This window comes from Lates calcarifer, unplaced genomic scaffold, assembly GCF_001640805.2.
Source record: "Lates calcarifer isolate ASB-BC8 unplaced genomic scaffold, TLL_Latcal_v3 _unitig_4112_quiver_405, whole genome shotgun sequence".
NCBI classification, from domain to species: Eukaryota; Metazoa; Chordata; class Actinopteri; family Centropomidae; genus Lates; species Lates calcarifer.
In genome coordinates this window covers 358147-381807 of record NW_026116709.1, presented here as the reverse complement: position 1 = coordinate 381807, position 23661 = coordinate 358147, and the positions used below count along the sequence as shown (strand labels likewise).

Here is a 23661-nt window from a genome sequence, read left to right as displayed (position 1 = left end):
TTTTACAATATTGAGGAGTTTAAAAAATATGACTAATATATAAACAAGGCTGGAGAACCAACGGGACAAAGCGAGCAACTGTTACGTTAATGTTATTATGGTTAAGTTAGAGAAAGATAATTGATTTTGGTGTTAAGTAAGGTGATGATTTATCTCTAACTGTGAGATGGCAAATGAAATGAGCATTTAGCAAATTCACAGATATTCTCTTTAAAATGTTGCTTATTATGCCGATAAAACAACCCTATTTCAATCAGGAGGGACTTAAAAGAAAAACATGCACGAATCTGGATTAGAATAGAATTTTATTGTGCACAGGAGAAACAGACTTTTGGCGCTTAGACCCCAGCAGGAAATAGGTGATCTACTTTCTGCTGGGGTCTAAGCACAGGGGGAAGCATTCAGATTTTAGGCGGTGCTTCCGATATATAGGAAACTACCCACCCGGAGCATAGACCTGGTGGCGGTGATGGTGAGTAAGGCTTATTCAGGTCAAGTATTTATAGCATGATCAAGGTTATCTCATGGCACCTTTCGTATAGAGCACATAGACTGTCTCTTATGTTATTGCATGAGAGACCCAACAATTCCCACTATGAGCAAGCACTAGGCGACAGTGGCAAGGAAGAACTTCCTTTTAAGAGGCAGAAACCTCGAGCAGAACCGGATTCAGAGTGGGCGGCCATCTGCCTTGACTGGTTGGGTTTAGAAAGACACAGAGAGAAAGACATGGAGGAAAGAATGAGGTCTGAGGTTGGGACGGCTTCCTGTGAGGGGACTTCTGATCAGGGGTAGATGGAACATGGCCAGGAATCCACAGTTAAAGTGGTGAAGGGGAGGAGGTGGGTCGTACAACGTCGCAATGCTGAAATGACAGCTGAATGACAGCAGAGAGAGAGAACATTTTAAACTGATACACCATACAGGTGATTGGCTCTAGATGGGTGTGTCAGGTTGTAATTGGATGAAAACAGAATTAGTGGATGGGGCTTAGAGATAGCAGGAAACAGTTGTGATTCAGCAGGCAAGTGCTGATATACAGTCTCCCTGATTGAACTTTCGCTAAGCTTCATCATTAGACAAATCTTGGTATTAGACATTAGTGCAAAACAAAAGATTACATTCAATATCAGCTTTTTAGAATAATCTCTTTCTACAATATCTGCTCATGACAACTACAGTATGGTTAAAGTCAGGGAATGGTCTTGGTTATGGCAAGTTCATCTGTGGCAAAGCTTAGGCAACCAAACTACTTGGCCAAGGTCAAGAAAAGATCAAGTTAATGAGTTAAAAAAAATTTAACTCATTAACTGTTAGGTCTCATTTTAAGATGAGGTCTCAACAAACACACGTGCTGTGGTCTCCCATGTGGATAAATACAGTGCATTCACTCACCACCCCAAACCCCACTCACTTTCTGCTTTGCTGCAGAAAAGATACATTGCTTTCTGCATTGGCACTGAACGTACATCATACACTGCCCATATAAACATAAATCTAAGGGATACTGGGATGTGATTTAAAAAATGAACAAATTTAAAAAAAAAAGACTTTATATAGTTTATATTATGCTTACATGGTCTCAAAAGAACTGACATCCAGGAAACATTTAGGCTGAGTAGTATTACAGCAAAGAAATACAGGTTGGTTTCAGGTACTCTGGGCAAAGTGGTAGCATGTGTGTGTGTGGGCTAAATGAGGTCCCACAGCTAGATTTTACACAGTGACCTCCTAATGGCTTAATTTAGTCCTGTATATTTGCTCCTGTCTTTAACAAATCTATACTATATCAATACTCTGTACAGTTTATAGCACATAAATGACCATGACTCATACATCACACAAGAAGATTGAGGAAGTAGAACAGGATTAGAAGAGTGAACCTAAGCTCTTTAATTATATTCACTGAACACCAGCAGCTCTGCTTTTACCCACTTCATCATGAGTGCTTCGTGTTACAGAATTAGCCTATTATCTAAAAAGCTAGGGAATCACTCATAAGCTCTGCTCAAAGTGTTATTCAAATTTATTGAGGGGGGGAAAAAAACGATCAAGATCAAGAGGCAAGAGTGCTGCATGTTTTTCCCAGTTTCATGTCCATGGAAACTGGTTTAACAAGTTGTGTACACAGAGCTGTCTGCTCTGAAGTTATGGTAAATGACAGCACAGTTTGTTGGTAGAAATGAGCCAGACTTCAGGGATGTGGGATGCACAGACCTATGCCTCTATTCTCTAGCAGCATGGATAATCCCAGAGAGATGGTAAAACAGATATGAGGAGACACAGAGACATATCAACCCACCAGAGAAAGTGAGAGCCGGTCAGGTAGAGAGCTGAACCTGGAAACAGAAATGGGATGCAGCAGAGAGATAGACATCACGCTGTAGCACCAGACTGAGGGAAAGAAAAGCAGAGGCACTGTGGCTGCTGGAAATGAGAAGAAGGAACGAAGCAAATATTGAGAATGAAGAGAGAAGGATCGGTGTCAGCCCACCACAGCGCTGATACATTATTAAAGATACACTCAGCATGCACACACACACACACACACACACACACACACACACACAGGGACAAAATGGAAGGCATCACTGCTCTCAGGAAGAGACAGTAATGAAGAAATGTGTAAATGTAGGAGTATGTGGGGGAGAAGCAGAGCATGATTCATTATGGCTCAATGAGATCTCTGAAATGTGGTTTGCTAAATTAAAAGACTCTATATGTTTTTACAAAGAAGACAACAATGAAAGAGGTGAATTTTTTAAAGCAGAGATTTGTGCCATTACAGGTATATGAATGGAAACATTATTTTAACTGTTACCATCTCATTTTTCAAATTACCTTTTCATTCAAGAATTGCCCTTTTTAGGATAGCATCCATATTTTGTAAATGCATAGGTAACAGTGTCAATAAATGCTTCAACCATTGTTGTGTTTACAGTACAAGAGTGTATAATATGCCCTCTGAGTAGCTACTTCTCCAGGGCAGACTGGATGCTAGTGACTCACTATTGGAAAGTGACAAGTGCTTAGCTGATAAGCATGCTAACGAAAGAAGGGCTGACTCCATCACTGGAGACAAGTAAGTAAAAATGAAATTTGGTGCTGAACTTGCAACATTTCATCTAGACTGGTAAGTAAATAGCTGTTAATGCTAATGCTGGCTATGTAGCAATATCAAAAACTCACAAATAGCTCTTTAAACCTCTGTATATGTTATTAGAGCATGCAAAAAATATATATGTTTCTAAAAATAGTTTAAAAATTGAGATTGGACATTGTGGTAATGTGGTATGTACCAAATGACTTGTTCTTGTTCATTACCCGGTTGGTTGCATATATACCATGAGTAACACATCCCTCAGCAATTCATATCATATTCATGTTGTTGACGATGTTGTAGTTGGCCCCTGATTGGCTTACACTTTACTGTCCTACTATATGCCTGAGCATTGTCTGTGTCAGGTGTGCTGTTCCCCCGATGTCCTGTAGCCCAGTGTCAGGGTGTGTAAAAGCTCATTCTTGACTAGAGATAGACCAATATGGTTTTTTTAGGGCCGATACCGATACACATTATTAGTAGTCAAGGAGGCTGATAACCGATATTTGGAGTCGATATTCAATTGCAGTAAAGGTGAAAATACTGGCATCAAAATTTTGAATAATACAAACTCTTACACTAACACTTAACTTTGTTTTAATACCTTTAAGCATATGTTTATTAAACAGCTTTTCAGATTTGCAACATGTTAAAGGTTTTTTTTTATCTTAGACAATAGACATCTTTGTTTTAAAATTCTAACAAAAAGTGCAGGGAGCTCCCAGGCTCAGCAGCATGTCTTATAAAGTTAAATGAAAACTTAAACAAACAAATAAAGTCCCTAAAGTTTTCTAAAGTAAATAAAGTTTTCAAAATTTCCATATAACTGAAATGTTATTTTATCTTTCACTTTGTTTTAAGTTCAAACTTTTTCTCCTCTACACCCTGTGTGTGTGTGAGCACTGTGCATGCACATCTTTCATTGCTGATTGGCTGTTACCCATGCCATGGCTCTGCATGTAACCAATCAGATGGTGCTGTGGGTGGAACAATGCTGGAGACAGAGTAGTGACTGCAGACAGAGAGGCGCGGCTGCATCAGAGCCAAAATAACCCAGTTTTAAATTGATCTCTTATCGGCCGTTGGATTAAAAAAAAATAAAAGGCCAATGCCGATATGCGTCAAAATGCCGAATATCGGCGCCGATAATCGGCCCGGCTGATAATCGGTCTATCCCTACTCTTGACCTTGGAAACAGTACGTCAACCAAATAATATGAAATACTATATATAATACATAATATTATAATAATAATGATGGAACTATTAGTAGTCATTGAAACATGACTAATAGATCCACCAGAAAGCTATTGGTCAAACCAGACCAAGTATGACCAACCTTTTTACACATTTAACGAAATATGTGTAAGAGGAAGAATGGGTTATTTTTACATTTACAAGTTACACAAGTGTGGCTTTAAAGGCACCAGGTTAGATGCACTGGGCAAGTGGGAAGATCAATGGGGGCCCACAGCTCATTTGTGCCCTGGGGCTCTGTATCTGCACTGCTCACTGTATGATTCAATTGAGATGGATGGAAGAGTCTGAGCGGACAATTTTAGCCTCCCATAATGATGTTAATAAGGCTTTTCCAGGCTGTCAAAAAATACAGCTGGTACAGAAGAATCGTCACTCTTATTAAATTGTCAACGTGAAAGGACAATGGAGTTGGCCCAATACAAGAACTTAAATCTCTCAGTATGTGTGCATCATCTGCTGAAAACGTGAAGTTACTCTGACTGGCAATGAACATGTGTGAGTGCCCGTGTGGTGGAGGCTGTAAAGACAGAGAGGGAGGATGGGGTGGGGTGAGGTGGGGGGTGGTACAAATGAGCGGGACAGTGTTAAGGGATTGCAAATTCAAAGTGGTTTGTGAAACGGAGAGACTGAACATCCCTCCTCCCTCTCCTCCCCCCCTCCTCCTCTCTCACTCTCTCACACGCTGCTGCAGTCAGCCACAGTCTAACGCACAGACCTACGAGCTGAACGCTGCTCCCGTCATTTTTCTCCTCTCCCCTGAGGGGCTAACCGCATTCCAGCTATACTTATATATTACGCCGACTTTTTCATCTTGAAATCGACCTTCCTTCTAAAATCGACCACCTTCCAATTAGAATCAACTGGATTACCGAAAACAGATATTTCTCGTGTATGGTGCGTGTTACGTGCGTTAAAAGAGCCATTCCACGGGAGAGCCGTGAGTCTGTAGGCGGATACATGATGAAGGACTGATAAATGACGAGAGGATCCGGACACAATCAAGCTCGCCGTGTGTTTCCCGACGAGCTCAGTGTGGATGCTTGTTAATATTTGATAAGGAGAAAAGAGGGACGCTGCGTTATTGTCTCTGCGAAACAGGTTCAGGCTGAATCACGGAGCCTCTGCGAGTTTAGTTTCAGCACCAGTCTCGACCTAATCATCAAGTTCAGTTTGCAAACAGCAACTCCACCTGTGATCTAATGTGAACGAACCGTCTCTGTTCATCACTCAACTTCTTCTCTGCTGTTTATTGGCTTAAATGAGTTGCATTAGGATCGTTTTACCCGCACGCAGCGCACGTTATAAAAGCTTTGACGCTGATGTTTTATGGAGTACTTCTCTAAAAATGCTAGATAATTATAATATTTTCCACGGTGATAATTAAGTTTAAAAACAGCAGAAGATCACAGGAACTGAATGACTGCTTTATATTTAGTTTATTTGTTGTGCAACTGTCAGATGTTTTCAACAAAAAGCTGCCAAATGAAAAATGTTCCAGGTAAATTAGTATTGTAAATGTGCTCCCGTTCTCTGAAGAAAATCTACTGATGGGAATTGGTTCCTCCTGACCCGCGCACAGTGCACCCTGCAGACTCACAGCTGAACAGTACCAGAGGAATAAACTGACATCATCGAGCTCCGTTGAGCCTCCAGCATCCACTAGCCATGGCTCAGCTTTACCAAATGCTCCGCAGCAGGTCTGTCCTGCACTACTCTCTGACCCTGACCCTCTCTGTGCTCCTCTCCTGCTCCTGCCCGGCTCTAGGCAAGAAGAAGCTCTACATTGGTGCCCTCTTCCCCATGAGCGGAGGCTGGCCCGGCGGACAAGCCTGCCTCCCCGCCGCTCAGATGGCCCTTAAACTGGTGAATAAAAGGACCGACATACTGCCGGACTACGAACTGGAGCTGATACACTACGACAGTATGGTGAGTAACTAACGATGGGCTACTTCACATTTTATTTCATTCACAATAGACAGATATCTTTCACTACTTTCCATATGTTGATCAGAATCTGAGTTGGTTCTATTTGTCACGTGAAGACTGCAAATAATGAACCGGGAATTTAACTTTTCAACAATAATTAGACACAGGCTTCCCGTAGACTGTGCAACATTCATACAATCATCAGCATAATTTATGTTAAACCCCCCACACGTTTTTCAGTGGAGGTCTGCATGAACTGATACAATAATTCTTGTTGCTTAGACTATAAAAAAAGAGGAGAAAAATCGGTAACAGTTGACAGCTCATCTGTAGAAAAAGGCTTCAGACCATTTGAACCTAAATGAATTTATTATCAGCTTACAGCACACTACGGCAGGCTTAAAGATTAAAACAGTTACAGTCATTTTTAACGACATACTTGAAGGCTAATTATAAAGTGTGAGATCCACAATCATATATGATGGATTACCAACATCTATAAGTTATTACTAAAAAGAAACGCTAAATTCCATATTTCATGACCTAGCAACCCAACATTTGTTCTTATTAATGGTTTATAACTCATCTGTAAAGAATTAGTGATTTCTAATTGATTAACTATTGAAAAAGCCAACAAAAGATCCAGAAAATGGGCAGTCATAAGACTTTTGTCATTTATCATTTCTTCCTATTGTGCTGATCATATTCGTATCTTTGGAGTCCTCATAGTAGACTGCTTCACTATGACTGTTTTATTTATAGCTCCACACTGTGATTACTTTTCCCACATCATGCTAGGCCATCATCAGGATAACTGAAAGTCCTCTGTGTATTGCTTCTTTGAAAATGCAGCATACATTTATTGCAGGCCTAGAGAAATGTTCTACCTACTTTATAGTGCGTAACAACTGCATCTGTGTGTTTGCATAACAACAGCAGATATGCAACCTGCATGCATTCAAAGAGAGGAAATTATGTGGTCGAGGAAACACAAGTACAAACAGAAAGTAGTTTGACATTGATGGGGTGTGCTGAAAAAGAAAGGTGAGAAGGTCAGCAGGATGCATGAGCAAGAAGTGGACAGATGTTTAAATGGCTTCTCATTGCTCAAGTCTGCAGGCATATACAGTAATTGTTCCACTACATCATGGGACACTGGGTTGCCTCATTTGTCTCTGAGAAGCTAAAGCTAACTGCCAAAGATCCACTGCACGCCAGTTAGACACAACATAAATATACCTGGGAGATGACACTTGATAGATTTAGCCACTGTATGAAATTTAACAGCTGAATTGGTCTTCCCTTATTTTCTTAGATTTTCACTCAGTACAAAGTAGCAGTGTTACATTTCAAAAGACATGCAAGCAGCAATTCTGTCTTATACAAATTATAATATACTGTGTTACTAAATACATAACAGGGGGAAATGTTAGTTGCTCCCAGGGTTATGCTCACTGGCAACATATTTTTGTTACTTTTTGGCTACCAAAGGTATAAAAAAAATAAAAATAATGTAAACCTTCATCCATATATATCAGCCATCTCCAAACCAATTGTACATGAAATTCTGATTCAATTAATTCTGGATGGCTTCCAGAGACAATATGTAATATCAGGAAACAGTGAACAGTTAAGCAGATAGATTCATTCTGAATGTTACAGCTGACTAAACAAATTGATTCTGGGTAGTATTACATTATTGCTATTATGCTGTGGTTGTATTGTGGGACAACATAGTTTAACATATAATAACAATTGCTTGTTTTGTGATAAAAGCACCATATGTAACATGTTGATAGATATCTTATGAACAAAGGTGGACTGGGATATCACAAACCTGCACCCTGGTGACCAGGGCATCAGCAATTGGTCGAGTGTTCCTATTCCATTGGACCCATATGCAGTAACAAACATAATCTAGATTCTAGTAATCCTGAGAACCAAATGAAATACTCACTCACATTTTTCTTGTCCTTTTATCACCTGAACTAATACCAGCTCTACTGTCTGTCCTCCTCTGCTGCCTGTTGATCTACTCCTGATTCAGCCTCCCAACAACTCTTTTTTATTAAGACCTGTTTAGGGTTGATTTCAGAAATTCTGTTAACTTCTCTCAAGTAAAGACATCCTTGATTTTTAATTGTAAGCTAACTTTACTCGGTTTCAATTGAAAACATTTTTGTGTCAGGCCAGGATTCTTACTTTAGTTGAAAGTATCCTTTGCGTTCTTCCTTTCTCATGGGCAACATTGGATTTCTCAATAGAATTCAAAAGATACAGTTTTGCCAGTGAATCTGATTTTATACTTTGTACTTTTTTGCAAGAAAAACTACCTAAATAAAGAGGGAGTGAAGTGGTGGTTCAATTAGTTTGAACAAATTGGGGGTCATTTTGAATTCGTTAATCTTGATTTTTTGAAAAAGTGACAGCCATAGTGTATGCACACCCTAACCGGTCGGTTGATGAGCTTACTCCAGCCTTTTTTCTTTTTTCTTTTTTTTTTTTTTTATCCCTGTATGGTTCCTCAGGAAATTCCCAAACCACAGTTCTGTGCTGAAGCTGCAGCTACCCTGGTCTTCAGCGATCTGGTCACCTCCAATCAATACCAGACTCTCCTCTGGCAGATAGATGCAGTACTGACTCTGTGGTTCGGTCTCATTAGAGCAGAAATCCTCAAAAACTGCTTCGTAGAGTTCGACCAGGCTGCGATCAGACCACATGTTCAGACACTGGACCTCTTTGAACTCCCTGAACGTCATCAGAGGAAAGTGGATGGTTTTCATTAATTCCTTAGCAAGTTTAAGACTTTTCTTGGGCTTAGCTCAAATCTATGCCACCACTGCTTTGAATACAAACAAGCTCAGAAGACACAGTGAGTGATTGTACTCAAGGTGTTGTTTGGCTGGCAGGTCCTGGAACTTTAAGGTCCACGCTACCTTTTGGAATTGTCACAAGACAAAATTGTCCACAACTCTGAGAAGCTGCTACTTTGAGGGAGAATTTACCAACTGACTCAAAGATCTCTCATTTACTAAAACAGTGCCATATGGTCCATGAAAAGTGGTCAACATGTCACAACAACAAGATGTGTTTATAGAATGTTTCAGATAGTATACAGCAATTACACTGGTCTTTTCAAACACCTTAAGTAGCATAGTTAATGGCTTCATTGCATTGACTGAACATTGTGACTTGGCCTGTGTTAATATGAAACTGTAAGTTAAGCTATATATGCCTCAGATTTTGTGCTTTTATGACAGAATAGGTTAGCCATGCTGTCCTACCAGTATATGAACAGGGGTACATGGGAAGAACTTCCATCAATGAGACCGTATTGATAATTTCTCTCATTTAGTAATTAGTCATTTTCACATGGAGCTTGTGGTATTGATTGGTGGTAACAGTTACTCTAATTATAAGAACTTACAACAACCTGTACAGATGTATCACTTTCATTGACATTTGTCACCATTTTAGTGACAATTTCTTATGGCTTTAGCTAGGTCTATATATTGCTGTATTCTGCAGTTTTCTGACTGTTCCATTGTTTGATTGTTGACCAGTCATTAATGAGCCCAACATCAGACCTATTAGAAGCACAGAGCATCTTGGGGATCTGAGCTCTGAATCAGAGGTCAAAGGCCAATTATCTTATCTTAACTATGCCAGAAGCCCAGAAATCAGTTCTTTGATGACACAAGCTTTCATGAGACATGAGTCATGACAACATGCTGTATGACAAACAAACTGTATTGAAAAAGAGGAGCAGCTGTTACAAGCTGAATCTAACCATCAGGGACACAATGAATACCTATAGAGTTTATGGGCTTTAACTGTCATACATCCTAACAGTGATTTAGATACTTCAAAGTCAAATTAAGTTTTTAATGCAGTGTTTGATGTCATTCAGGGTTAGGGTTGATTATGTGTTACATGCACTTCTTTCAAGAGCACCAAATGAGTAGAAATAATAATGCATATCAGGGATTGCTGTTTATTTCCCAGCATCATTCTCCTGGATCTTGCATTAGTCAGTATTCATATTTGTTATTCCTCACCTGCAGTTTGTCAAATAGATGTTTAAGCTTTATTAATAGCTTTGGACTACTCACAAAACAAAATTTTCATAATCTTTTTAAAAAATCCGTTAAAGCCTGGAAGCACATAACATAGACTGTGAAATATGCCTCACTATGTGCACTTTAATTATTGAACTATTTAACTGTACAGCCATCCTGTGCAATACAACACACCTGTGCAATACATTCACATTCACACCTATACCTCATTGTATATAGAGTTGCAGAGTTACAGAGTATTCTATTCTATTCTATCTGTTTCTAAACATCTGTGAGAATGAGATAGATTGGAGCGTTCCTCTTGTGTGCATTGTGAGCAGAGATGTTTATATCTTTACAATCATTCTGTTTTAATTGGTAAGATGTGATTGTAGATTTGTAGGATTATAATTTCTCTCATTCTGCCTCTTCTCACCTGAGCCTCTCCACACACGCATATACACCACCACCCCACCCCCTTCCCCCACACAAACACACACAGTGTATGTAAACAGTTAAATACACTATGACAGGCTGGAGTTTTTGAAAAGCATCACTCTTATTGGCTTGTGCTGCTCTGCATTGGATCCTCACTTCAAAAGCCTGGAGAGGGTGGAGATAAGGGGGTGTAGAGGTTGGCATGACAACAGTTACCAAGACAACAGCAGTTCAAACATACACAGATTTGGCTCCAAGAAAAAGGCAAGATCATGCACCTAGTAACATTGCACAAACAGGAACAGATGGATGGCTCAGTGATTTAAGCCTGTCCATGTGATAAAGCCATATTGCACACAGTTAGCCAAAAGTAAGAGGTGCTGGTTGGAGCACTCATCGATCACAGACCTCTGCACCACTCCACTGGTCTGCCAGGCCAGCTGCACATCACAGTGAACATCTCTGATGGATCTTCCGCTGATCATACTCAATCACTGCATGCCGATGCCAGAGAAAAAGCCTGTGTCATCAGGTGGTGACCAGAGCAGAACATTTCTCAAGATTTTACCCAAGATCTGGCAAAAAGATGATTAAATGTCTGTCCAGTCCCTGCAGTGCTGAAAGTTGAAGGCAGGTCCCAAAGGCCCAGAGTGGGATGAGGATGGGATGGAGGGGGGAAGACAGACCAGCTACACTATCTCATTTGAATGTGTTGGTGATTTCCCCTGAGTGCCAGGGTTAATCAATGAGTCAGCTGCGAGGAATGTAGTTCCGGATTACTGTGGGCCCGCTTTACAAACCAATCTTTTTGATTCAGGACTGAAGAGGGCAGCTTTCTCCAAGCTGCATGTTACTGAGCCAGTTGACTCAATGTCATTAGGTGAGGAAAAGAAATCCAGCACATGCCTCAGCAGCCTCCTTTAACGCCACAGGAATGGATTTTAGCCTCACAGACAGGATGTAGACCATTTCAGGGGCTGGTTGCTAGGGAACAGCTTGGGTCCAAGTTTGCGTCCGGCCAGCTCTTGATGTTAGAAAACACTGCAACAGGAAATTAAGTCACGCCCATTCTAAATGTTTCTGGTTTCTCTGACAGAGCGGTTCCAAACATGTAGAGATTCAGTAGGTCATTAATGTAGCAGCATTTTCTTCCCATTTTTAAAAAACTTCTAACAAAACAAAATTTGCTCCACTCTGACAATTCAGATGGAGAGGGACAATATGAATATATTCTATAGTCAAACTTCAAAGGCCCTGATGGATTTTTTTTATTAAAGGCTGTGAAATTCCTTTTCAGCTTTGCTGTTACTGTAATTATGATTTAGACTGTGCAGTTAATTCAGAAAGGTAAAAAAAAATCCTGTGCAATTTAATCTGGTTAACATCATTTAGTCAAACAAAATATTAGTTCTCTTCACTTTTTGTGTAAAGACATGCACACTACTGCTACAGCTTTGGGCAGCACAGTGGTGCAGTGGTGGTGGCATCACTGTTGCCTAACAGCAGGAAGGTTCCGGGTTTGAACTTGGGTTCACCTGGGGTTCTTCTGTGTGGAGTTTGCATGTTCTCCCTGTGCCTCCGTGGGTTCTCTCTGGGTATTCCAGCTTCTCCTCCTTCTCCACAGTCCAAAGACATACAGGTTAACTGGCAACTTTAAATTGGCCATAGGTGTGAATGTGAGTGTGAATGGTTGCTTGTCTCTATACGTCAGTCCTGTGGTGGACTGGTGATCAGTCCAGGGTGTACCCCACCTCTCGCCCAATGTCAGCTAGGATTGTCCCGAGGCCCCCACGACCCTTAAAGAATAAGCAGGGGAGATGATGGATGGATACTACAGCTGTTGTGCACAGAGGATAAATCATGTTGTGTGTATTTGTGTAAGCAACGTCTCTGTGTAGATGTTTCCTAAGGCAGCTGTTGACTACAACTAAGTTGCCATTGCTAGAAGATGCACTGTAGGTATCTGTGGTCTGCTACTAATTAGATAAAAGTCACTGTCTCCCTTAATACAGCACCCTTTGAACAGTGATGTGACTGCTTAGCTTAAGAAAGAAAAGTGAATAATTGAATCATTTCAATTACATATCTGACAAAGAATGATGAAAAAGAGCAAGTCAGAAGAAAATTAACAAGAATAAGTCAACTATTTATCAGAGTTAAGTAGTATTAGTATTGCAGCAACCTGTATAGCTGCATCATAGAGTGGTAAAGTGGGAGAAAGTATTTCAGGTATCCAAGGTTCTGGGTCCTGGTAAGCGTTCTCTTCATTTTCTAAAAGACTCTGAAACTCTCCTGGTTGAATCACCAGTACAAAGGATAAACAACTGCTTTCCTCTCAGTAGCAGTGGTGGCCCATGTTCAGGGGTATTGTAGCACTTAATACAATAATGACCCACTGTGTTAAACTGAAAATCATTTCAACTTCTATCTGAAATTGGAATTGACCACAGCTTAAATATATTGTTTTGTTATATTATTTGAGAGATCAGTAAAAGGAATACAGTGGAGTCAAAAAATGTGGTATTTGCAGCCTTTGAGGAATAGACCACAATACAATTATGTTAAGTGTATAATATGTATATTGTAATTCAGAGTTGAGAGTGGATGTCGTTTGACAGATGCTTGTGTGTAAAGCCATATGTAATGTATATTTGTATCATATTTGGCTCATCATGTATGTGAGCAGTCTGACCTCTAGTCTAACTTAACCACTTCATCACTGCGTTCTATGCCAAATCAAGGAAAACTTCTCAAGTTGAGAGTTCCATATTTTCTGTTTTGCTTTGAATGGTGTGTGTGGACTAATATGACATAATGACAAATGTTAATGACATGCTGATAAAAAACACAATGAAATTCCCAATAGTCATTCAAACATGACCCCCCTCTCTCTGCTAAATGATTAATGGTCAACACGCCTTCATCATTATCATTTAAATAGCTTATTGATTTTTCATTTACTATAGGCTGTAAATGGAAAGTGAGAGACACCATTTGTTACATATGGATCAAGATAATGGGGCTTGACTGGTGGGTAAATGTTTTCCCCAGCATTACACAGATAAATGCTGTGTCTGCCTTCCCATATGAGCCTGTCAGGACTAAGGTTGAGGTGACCTTGGAACGTGCCTCACCTTGCCCCCCTGGTTGCTGGCTCTGCCTCAGTTCTGCGCATGGTTATATGTAGCATTTGCACTGGACTGCACAAGGAACAGTGTATTTTACACTATAGTTTTCATCCACGTCTTTTGATGAGCTATAGATAATATGTTTTCAATAAGAACAGTCCTGGTTGTTCCAAACCTCCTCCATTTAATAATTCATTTTTGTAGCCTTCTCCAGACCTGTGCCTCAAGAAGAATGAACTATCTGCAGAGACAGTTCCTTATGGCTTGGTTTTTGCGCTGATTTGCATTGTCAGCTGTGAGACCTTATAGAGAGTATCAGTTGGGATTTTCCACCAGTTTTGGGCAGAATTGATGTATTCAAGGATGTATCATCAGCTGAGGGCTTTGCACATCTTCTCTTTCCATCTTGTAGAATATGACATGCCCACTGATGTCATCATGGTTCACACTTCAGACTCCAGTTGGGAACCAACTTCTTGGATTCCAAACCAATTTACTGTTGGTCTAAGTGTTCTAAACAGTTCAATATGTGTACATGTTACATCTGCAATCCAGAACAGAACCTCTTCCATGTTGGTGGAAAAGGGTCATTAGTGAATTCCTTATTGTGTTATAATTTCACATCTATATTTAGCTACAGTTAACTGCAAATAATGTGATTTCTGTTGTCAATGTCATTGTGAAACCCTGAATATTCCACATACCTGTGGACACAGGGTCCCTGTCATTTATCCAATGTTGTCAAATAATATGCTGCATGAAGTCTGTAAGGATGTTGGGTAGTGTTTCTTACAGTCTTGCTCTCTGTGTCTGTGTATCTACAGTGTGATCCGGGTGAGGCCACCAAGCTGCTGTATGACCTTCTGTACACAGAGCCCATTAAAATCGTGCTGATGCCAGGCTGCAGCTCTGTGTCCACGCTAGTGGCTGAGGCTGCTCGTATGTGGAACCTCATAGTGGTAAGAACCTTTCTGTTTGTGGGTTTAAATATAAAACTGTAATACATCAGAATGACTATATCAACATAACACAACAGCTGCTATATTTACATTTTAAGAGAGAGAAAAAACAACAGAAGAAACCTTGGATAGCATGAGAAGCTCTGTATACAGACACACTACTAAACAGATTTTAAAAAAGGCAGCCCACAGTGTTAGTTGATAAGCGATCTTTGGACACTACTGTGTGAAAACACCACAGAGAACACTTAGCAAAAAAGGTAAATGGTCTGTACTTATATAGTGCTTTTCTAGTCTTTTTGACCACTCAAAGCACTTCACACTACAGATCACATTCACCCCATTCACTACACACATTCATACAGTACTTATTCTATATAAATTCAGTGCTTTCTAACAGCACATTCACACACCGATGCACACATCGGATGGACAATTTAGGGTTCAGTAACTTGCCCAAGGATACTTTGGCATGCAGACTGGAGGAGCTGGGAATCAAACCACCAGACCTTCTGATTGGTGGGCGACTGCTCTACCTCCTGAGCCACAGCTGCCCAGGTGGAGACAAACTACAAAAATAACACCACAGGAGGATACACTGAACACCAAATATATATAGATAAAAATCTACACCTGGAGATAATGACCTGGGGTTGTCACATTGAACAGGGATGTCACAGTGAGATTTCACAGTCACGTAGGGAAGCAAACTTGGTTACAGTGGTAATACTGATTAATTCAATCATTTGTGCAGGGTGACTCCCCCTCAAAGCTTTTATTTTATTTTTAGAACTTTACAATTCTTTATGTCCCGCAAGCCAAAAAGGAATAAGTTCAAAAGCGTTATTCAAAATTTTTACTTAATTTGAAATTATTCTTAATTAACACTGAAGATACCTTGTGAGGTTTTCAAACATGTAAACATATTTGCATTCAGTGTTTCTCACCAAAACAGGTCAGCAGTGGTTGTGTGTCAGTGGTTGTGTTTTCCCCTCTAGAAATGTCATTTTTTTCCTGCAGCGCACTGAAGTTATTTCCTAGACTGTGCTGGTTTGGTATCTTGGAGAGGGGAGGTGTGTTAGATAGTTTAAAACCTTATGTTTTATTCTTATCATGGCATGTCACCAGTCAAACAGAATAAAGATTAACAAATGATTCTTACTAGCTCTGTGATCTGCCACAGATCGCAGCCTGTACTTTATACTTGCTCTTAATTTACTCCTTTACTATTCTTTTTACATCCATCTGATGGTGATGGTGTCAAGCCACAATTACACACAGCAGATCCACTGGTTAAATTTTGTGCCACCAGCACCAGGCTGTAGCAGAATAACCACAGAAACCGCTGTGCTTCTATGTACATCAAAATTATGTATATAAATTGTGAATCTTCCACAGTTTCTACTGCAGATCAACAGGTGTGCTGGACACTGACACACTGACACACACACTCATGAAAAATTGTAGATCAATTAAAACTTGTCACTCTGCTCATAACTCCACTGGGACCCACCAGTCCTTCCCTGGTGTCTCCTGTCAAGGCAGTTGTTGCCCTGGACACCAATTGTGTCATCTTTTTAAACCAGTCTGGCCAATGTGTCGCCAGTAGCTCTGCATTTTTAATTAAAGCAACATGATGTAATAGAGATAGTTCAGGTAAAATTATGTTAATGAGTGTTAGTATAAAAACTGTCATTTATTTGTGGATTATACCAGAATTATGTTTACGATGGACATTAAGGAGGCGACTATTTTGTTCCCAGATTGTCAACAATTATTTTTATATAGCACAGCATGGTGGTGCAGTGGTTAGCACTTTTGCCCCTGGTTCACACAGGGTTTTTCTGTGTGGTTTGCATGTTCACCCTGTGGCTATGTGGGTTCTCTCTGGGTTCTCCAGCTTCCTCCCACAGTCCAAAGACATGTGCAACCCTTGCGGATAAGTAGTATAGACAATGGATGGATGGGTATTTTTATATGTAAAACCGTCAATTTAACTGAAAGCAGCATTTTTAATTCTTTCATTTTATTTACCGCACTATGCTGACATTTAACTGTGGATGGTAATTGTGTGTATTATTTGGATGACAACACTCACTATTACACACAGAAAACATAGATCTTCAACATGTCCAGAAGAGTGAATTGGAGCTTAAAAATGAGTCATCATCTGCATCAGCTGCTCTTCATGTGATTAATAAGTGAAACTCTGCAGGATTAAGAGAACACCAAGTTTCCCCTGAGAAAGACTCTCCACAGGATTACCAAACTGTCAGCGTGCCATGACGAGAAGAGCCCTGTGTTTAAAGAGGATAAAAGAAATGAATGTGATTGGATATGATTGTCACAACCCCTAGCACACCCACCTATAATGTAAAGTATGTGTTATATTTCAACCACCCTGTTCTCAGTAAGTCTAACAATGGATTTGCATAATGTAAGCAACTAGACATTATGCTGTAAAATCATTCAGTACTAACTGGATCCAGTTCCTCAGTTTATTCAAAACAACTGCACAATTCATTCATTCAATCTCACTTTCCATTTCAGTCTGAACTAAATATCACCTAATGTAATCTGAATTTATGGCTACATAACAAACATTACTTACTGAAAGTCCATTCACTTTAGACTGCTTTAAAAACACTTAAATCCTGTTGAGGGCTGGAAGCAGACCCTCAGTCTAAGACTGTGGACTGAGAAATAAACAGAGAAAAGTTGCTGAATAAATGAAACTGGAGCCATAATCATGTTATAGAATTTCATTGTTTGTCAAACTAAATCAAATTTGTTGTGTTATTCACCATTTTCATTGATTGCCTGCAGTTTTAGACAGCACATTATGATGTGGATATATGAAGAAATATAGGTCACAGTCTTACTGTAGGAACTGGAAGAAAAGCTCTTTCCAGTATAAAAAGAGAAGAGTGACAATAATGCTGTGCTTTACTTGAGTGCTATAAGCCTGGAGATGTTAGTCTGTCAGGATCATTACCTCTAGACAACCACGCTGATGTGTAATGAATCTGTTGAAACACAAAGTATCTGAAACCCCTTTGAACTGAGTCCAAAATATTATATAACTTTTTGAAGCAGATATTTCGAAGATGTAAGCCATGTCATGCTGTGATTGGTCAGGTGTGTGGAGGTGAGAAAGCAGGCTAGATTTGAACTATTTTTATATGTATAACTGAGTGTAACATTGCGAATACCACACAAAACACAGAACTCTTGGAAAGAGATCATAGACACAATTGAATGCAGCCTAGATAAAGCTACAATAGCGCGCCTTTGAGTGTGGCCATTTAGAACCACTATAAACAGTTTTGCCTTTACAGATGGTCGGGAAACATGTTTTACAAACTAGCTTGATGTAGTTTGAACTATCTTTACATCATTACTGCCTTAAGGAGTTGGAAAAAATATAGTGAAAGTTTTGATTTTCTAAACAGCTTCTACAGCTATAAAGACTGGGGCTCATTCATTCTCATTTCTTCTACAAAAACTTTTAAAAAGTTCTGTCTGGTTAATGAACTCTCTGTATGCCGTGTCTGCACTATTTATGCTCAACCAAAGATGGTTTCCTTGAGTGAGAAACATCTCTCTCTAGAGGTTTGATGTCCAAAATATACATTAGAGAGAGGAGTGCATATTTCTACTGTTCAAAAAAGGATAAAGCTGCTATCAGAGAATGTGAGGCAATTTGAATGCTGTTATCTATTATTTTCAAAAAATACTGAGTAGCAATGTACAGCTCATACACTGGCACTAATGTAATTTTGCTGTAGAAAATTAACTCAGTTTACCTACAAATTGTCTTTAATCTGAATTACTGGTGCAGGATCTCAAGAACAAGAAATGTAACTACACTATCTGTTTATTTCTTTCTTTCCATTTTCACTGGACTTTTAGCTGATGAACAATATAACACTAAATGACTCTGGACTATCAAAATGGACCATAAGCTAGGTGGTTTATTTTCTTAGTGTGATCAAAATCACTCAAAGGTGATGTATTTTATATTTGAAAGGCACCCTACTTACAGGAACAAACCTACCTTAAAGGTGTCTACAAGATCTGCAGTATATTTTTATATTTGCACAGTATGTCAGAACCAAACTGTAAAGTTGTGAGCTAAAAGGAGCTTAACCTTAATATTATTCAGAAGAATTACATTTTACTTTTTCAAAAGTGAAATACTTAGCTATTCCTTTCTAAGGATAGCTTTTATCTTCTTACCAAGCACTTATTAGGAGCGCCATCCCCCTTTGCTCTCAAATCAGCTTCAGTTCTTTGTGGCATGGATGTTGGTCCATGTTGTCAATACTCAGATAGACTGTGGTGTTCAAACCATGACTGACTGGTTTGAAGGGGCCCAGAGTGTGATGTACAGGTGTGTAAAGTGCTCAGTGATTGTATTTTGTGTTGTTTGTCTGTGCGCTCATTTCTTTCTTGTCATCCTTTTGTAGCAGTTTAGGTCAACAGGACCACAGTAGCTTTAACATGGTTGTTTCTGTCTCCCTGTGTCTCAGTTGTCGTATGGCTCCAGTTCTCCAGCGCTGTCCAACCGCCAGCGTTTCCCCACCTTCTTCCGTACTCATCCATCTGCCACACTGCACAACCCCACTCGAGTGCAGCTCTTCCAGAAGTGGAAATGGACCAAGATCGCCACCATTCAACAAACAACAGAAGTTTTTACATCAGTGAGTCATGTGTTTAGCTTAAAAAAATATTCTGTTGCATGTCATGAGCCCCAAGCTGTGTGTATGGGGATGTGGTTTAGAAAAAAAAGAAAAGAAAGAACAAAAAAACAGTTTTTTCCTTACTTGTCCAAAACCAGAAACACAAGTGCAAAAGTGAGGGGACTCAAAATTAGTGTGTTAATCTGCTTTAATGTAAGTTGCAGTTGTTAGTATATCCTCCCAAGAACCAGCAAAATCAGTGGCCACCAGCTAGAAATAAGAAGCTGCTTGTGTCCACCTGTGTCAAAAATCCCACTTTATTAAAAGTTATTATTGTAAACTACTGTGAGAATGGAAAGTTTGACAGGCTTACAGAAAGGTGGGGCTTAGTAAATGATCTTGTCAAGTTTGAACAATTTGTTCTTTCTGATTTTGTGTCTTAGAGGTGAAAAAGATTCATTCAAACTCACAGTGACAAATAGAAGAAAAAATCTGGACATATTACAAACTACTAAACAGGATATCTAGATAGTCTGAACAGAATGATAGTATGTTCAGTCTTACATGTAGATGCATGTTTGCCCACAATGATGCAAAGTGAAGTGAATATGTATCCATGTGATGTCAAAATTAACTTAAAGCAACACTGTGCAACTATTTTAGGTTATTATTTATTTTATTTAAATAACAGCTTCAAAGTCATTTTGGTGGTACACTGACCTCTGATAGAGAGAATGGTGCCTCTGACATTCCTACTGTTCTTGCACTATATAACATGGGATGATCAAGTATGATCTCCAGTGAAAAGTGCATAACTGAATAACAGCCAGTGGATTAAACTGCCAGAATAAGGCTCAGCAAGTTCAAGAGTAATGCCAAAGTTTAGATCAAATCAAAAAGACTTCAAATTCAGTAGAAACTAGTGTTCATCTCTGATATTCAATGATTTTTTAAATATTAAAAATTATAAACACAGTTTAGCGTTTTTGTTACAGTGACAGCATTTTCAGTTCCAGAAGCCAGGAATCATGAGGGATATATACTATTCAGCCATGTTTCAGGTCAGTGACTGGGACTCCACAGTCTGAGCTCCGATCAAGCGATCAATAGGCTTTATTTTCTATACATGAGCTGTTAGCCTCCACTGCCTCCAGTTGATGTGAGTACTTGGACACAGAACCAAACAGAATTTAATGCACTAGCATCCTGGAAACAATTACCTCTTGTGGCTGCAGTGGCTGCTGTTACCCAACAAATGTGTGCTTTAAACTTGAGCTTTTATGACTTCATAAAGATTCAAAGATTTGAGTCACAGGCTGCGTTTGTCATTAGCTAGCTAACAGAAAGTTTCCTGTTAGCTAGCTAATGACATTAGTTAGGGGTATTTGGGATGAATAAGCACTGTAAAAACACTTTGGCTGTAAAAGACAGTGGAAGAACATGAGATGGAAAAATGTGTGTGGATATCATAGATAAAGGAAAAACAGTTATAATGATACATGCACATATCAAGTGCTGCTATTCTAACATGGCCATTATATGAATTACTTTATATTCACATCTGGCTAGTATCTAGGGTGAAATTCAGTGACAAGATCATTTTAACTTTTTTAAAAAATCTGATAAAAATAATTGTAATGATATCTGTTCAAGTTCTTGTGAATAGATATTTTGTTGTGACTCAAATATGAAAAATATGGTAAATATATGTTTTATCTGATGTGAGTTTCAAGATAATACATAAATAACATATTTCTTTACTAAGGTAATATATGTAACATTCAGAAAAGCCTTGTTGGTAATGACATTGGTGGGTGTTAAGCAAACTACAGTCAGCATCCTGCTGCACGAGCAAGCATCAAGGGCGTCGGTCAAAACAGTGACATCATACATGAGACTGAGTGTGGTTGACTGGCTTCGTCTTGGTAGATGAGGTAACTAGTTTGTAGGCTGCTGAGGTCACCAAGGTCAGGACCTCTGTATTTTCTCTGAAGTGTGTATAATAAAAGTTGGGAAGTAATTTCATAAAGATAACCCCACTTGGTGAGATGTGCACACTCCATAATACGGCATCTTTGCTTGTGTGTGGGTGAGTGGATCGAGTGAATGATTTTGTCGTTATGTTGATCATACTCACATTTGGCCAGTGAGGCTGCACTAAATAAAATGTTTCTGCTTCTCTTGCATTGATGTTAGCAGGCTACATTTCTAAGATAATGTTACCTAGTGTTGCACATTGTTGGAGCTGTAGGCAAGTGGAAGAGAGGCACTGAGGCAATGCACTCAGGAGTGAATCTTTGGATTTTCTTGGAAAATGAGTCCAAAAGCCTTCACATAGAAATCTAGGTTAGGCTGTTAAAGGTAAGTGAGAAAGTCAGGGAAGGTCTAATTTTAGAAGTTACATTACAATTCGTTCACACATTGGCAATAAAAAAGTGATCAATACATGCTTTACATTCTTACATAGGGTACCATTTGAACAGTAGTTGAATACCTTCTCTTACATAGCTCTGTTCCTCTATTATATCTGCCCTCCCCTACTTAGGTTCTCTTTCCCTGTCTCTTGTCACCTGCTGCTTGTTGGTATCATCACCCACGCACCCACCATCATCTTTCTAAATCACCAACTCATCTTCCCCCTCAATACTATGTTCCTGCTTCAATTGCTGTTTACTGTTTTTCAAATTTCTTTTTGCGACCTACCATTCCATTATCTCTCCCACTCCTATTTTGGTCGCTGTTTCTCATCTTCTGCATGCTCATTATTGTGTGTGTGTGTGTGTGTGTGTGTGTGTGTGTGTGTGTGTGTGTGTGTTTTACAGACTCTGGATGATCTGGAGGAGAGGGTGAAGGAGGCAGGGATAGAAATCAGTGTTCGTCAGAGCTTCCTCACTGACCCTGCTGTGGCTGTCAAAAACCTCAAGGTACCATATCCCCTCATTCCTCTTACACATAACCAGGGCAACTGAGGATCAATAATCGAGGCCTTGTCTGGTCACTGGATATTGCCAGACTCCATGTGGAGTCATTCAACAAGACACTGTGTCTCTCAGATTAAACAAACAAGATACAATATGTTAATTGTAGAGGTTCAGAGGTGTTGGTAGGTGTATTTTTGTACTGGCAGTATAGGCTAGCTATTTTCCACTGCCTCCAGTCTTTATGCTAAGCTAGACTAATCGTGTCCTGACTCCAGCTCTGTACTTCACACATAGAGATGACACTGACATCAATATGAACATCTTATTCTATGAAAGAGAGCAATTGAGCAAATTCCCTAAACTGTTGACCAATTGCTTTGAAGAAAGTAGAGATATGTTATATGCAGTTGCAGAATGAAGTGTAAAACACAAGCAGGGGAATTGTTTTTTATTGCAACTATAAGTCTGATTTGGGATCTGCCATGAGTTTCAGCTGCAAATGTCTGCACATAGTGTTTAATGAAAGCACAGGGATATTGAACCTCAATCTCAGCCTTGCACCTACTTTCCTCCTTCCTTACTCTACTTGTGTTAGCCTCACTTGCTTCTTTCCTGGCACACACACACTTTACAATGACCTTGCCCAGCATGTCAGCCTAGTTTTGGTGTGCAAGATTAATTGGCCATTGCAGAAGAAACCATGGTAACAGCACGAATGTAGCCCACTGGAGAGGAAGTCTACCGCTGTGTGGTGCAGCAGCTGGGAGGAGAGTTGGCTCCTGTGTTCCCACATTGCAGGGCCTTTAACTGATGCTTTTCATCTCCACCCCCTGTGTGACTCTGTCCTTTTCTTTTCCACTTCCAAGCGGCAAGATGCCAGAATTATTGTTGGCCTGTTCTATGAGACGGAGGCCAGGAAAGTCTTCTGTGAGGTAATGTATTCTGCTTTTCAGATTAATTTATCAAAGACTTGGCTGACATGAATTTAAAGTATCAAAGACGTAACAACATAAAGTAACAAAGTGCATGTGCAAGTGTCGTGCAAGAATCTTTTTCAAAAAGATTTATATTCGTTTTATATATGAAAGTTTTGTGTCGCCTCACAGTAAGTCCAGTACGTAGATTCTCCATCCACTTGTTTATTTGTTTGTTGGTCTGTTTTGATGATTTGTCCATCACAAACAACAAAA

The 23661-nt window shown here is 39.6% G+C and overlaps 1 protein-coding gene across 3 annotated transcripts in view; it reads left to right on the top strand.

The window, feature by feature from the left end:
* gabbr1b (gamma-aminobutyric acid (GABA) B receptor, 1b) overlaps positions 1–23661 on the top strand; it is a 136326-nt gene that overhangs the window by 67271 nt on the left and 45394 nt on the right. For all 3 annotated transcript variants that reach the window (XM_018695493.2, XM_018695492.2, XM_018695494.2), the window contains 5 exons: positions 6125–6285; positions 14734–14868; positions 19401–19571; positions 22373–22474; positions 23338–23403. In XM_018695493.2, the coding sequence (XP_018551009.1) occupies positions 6125–6285; positions 14734–14868; positions 19401–19571; positions 22373–22474; positions 23338–23403 (635 nt within the window). The remainder of the gene's footprint in view (positions 1–6124; positions 6286–14733; positions 14869–19400; positions 19572–22372; positions 22475–23337; positions 23404–23661) is intronic.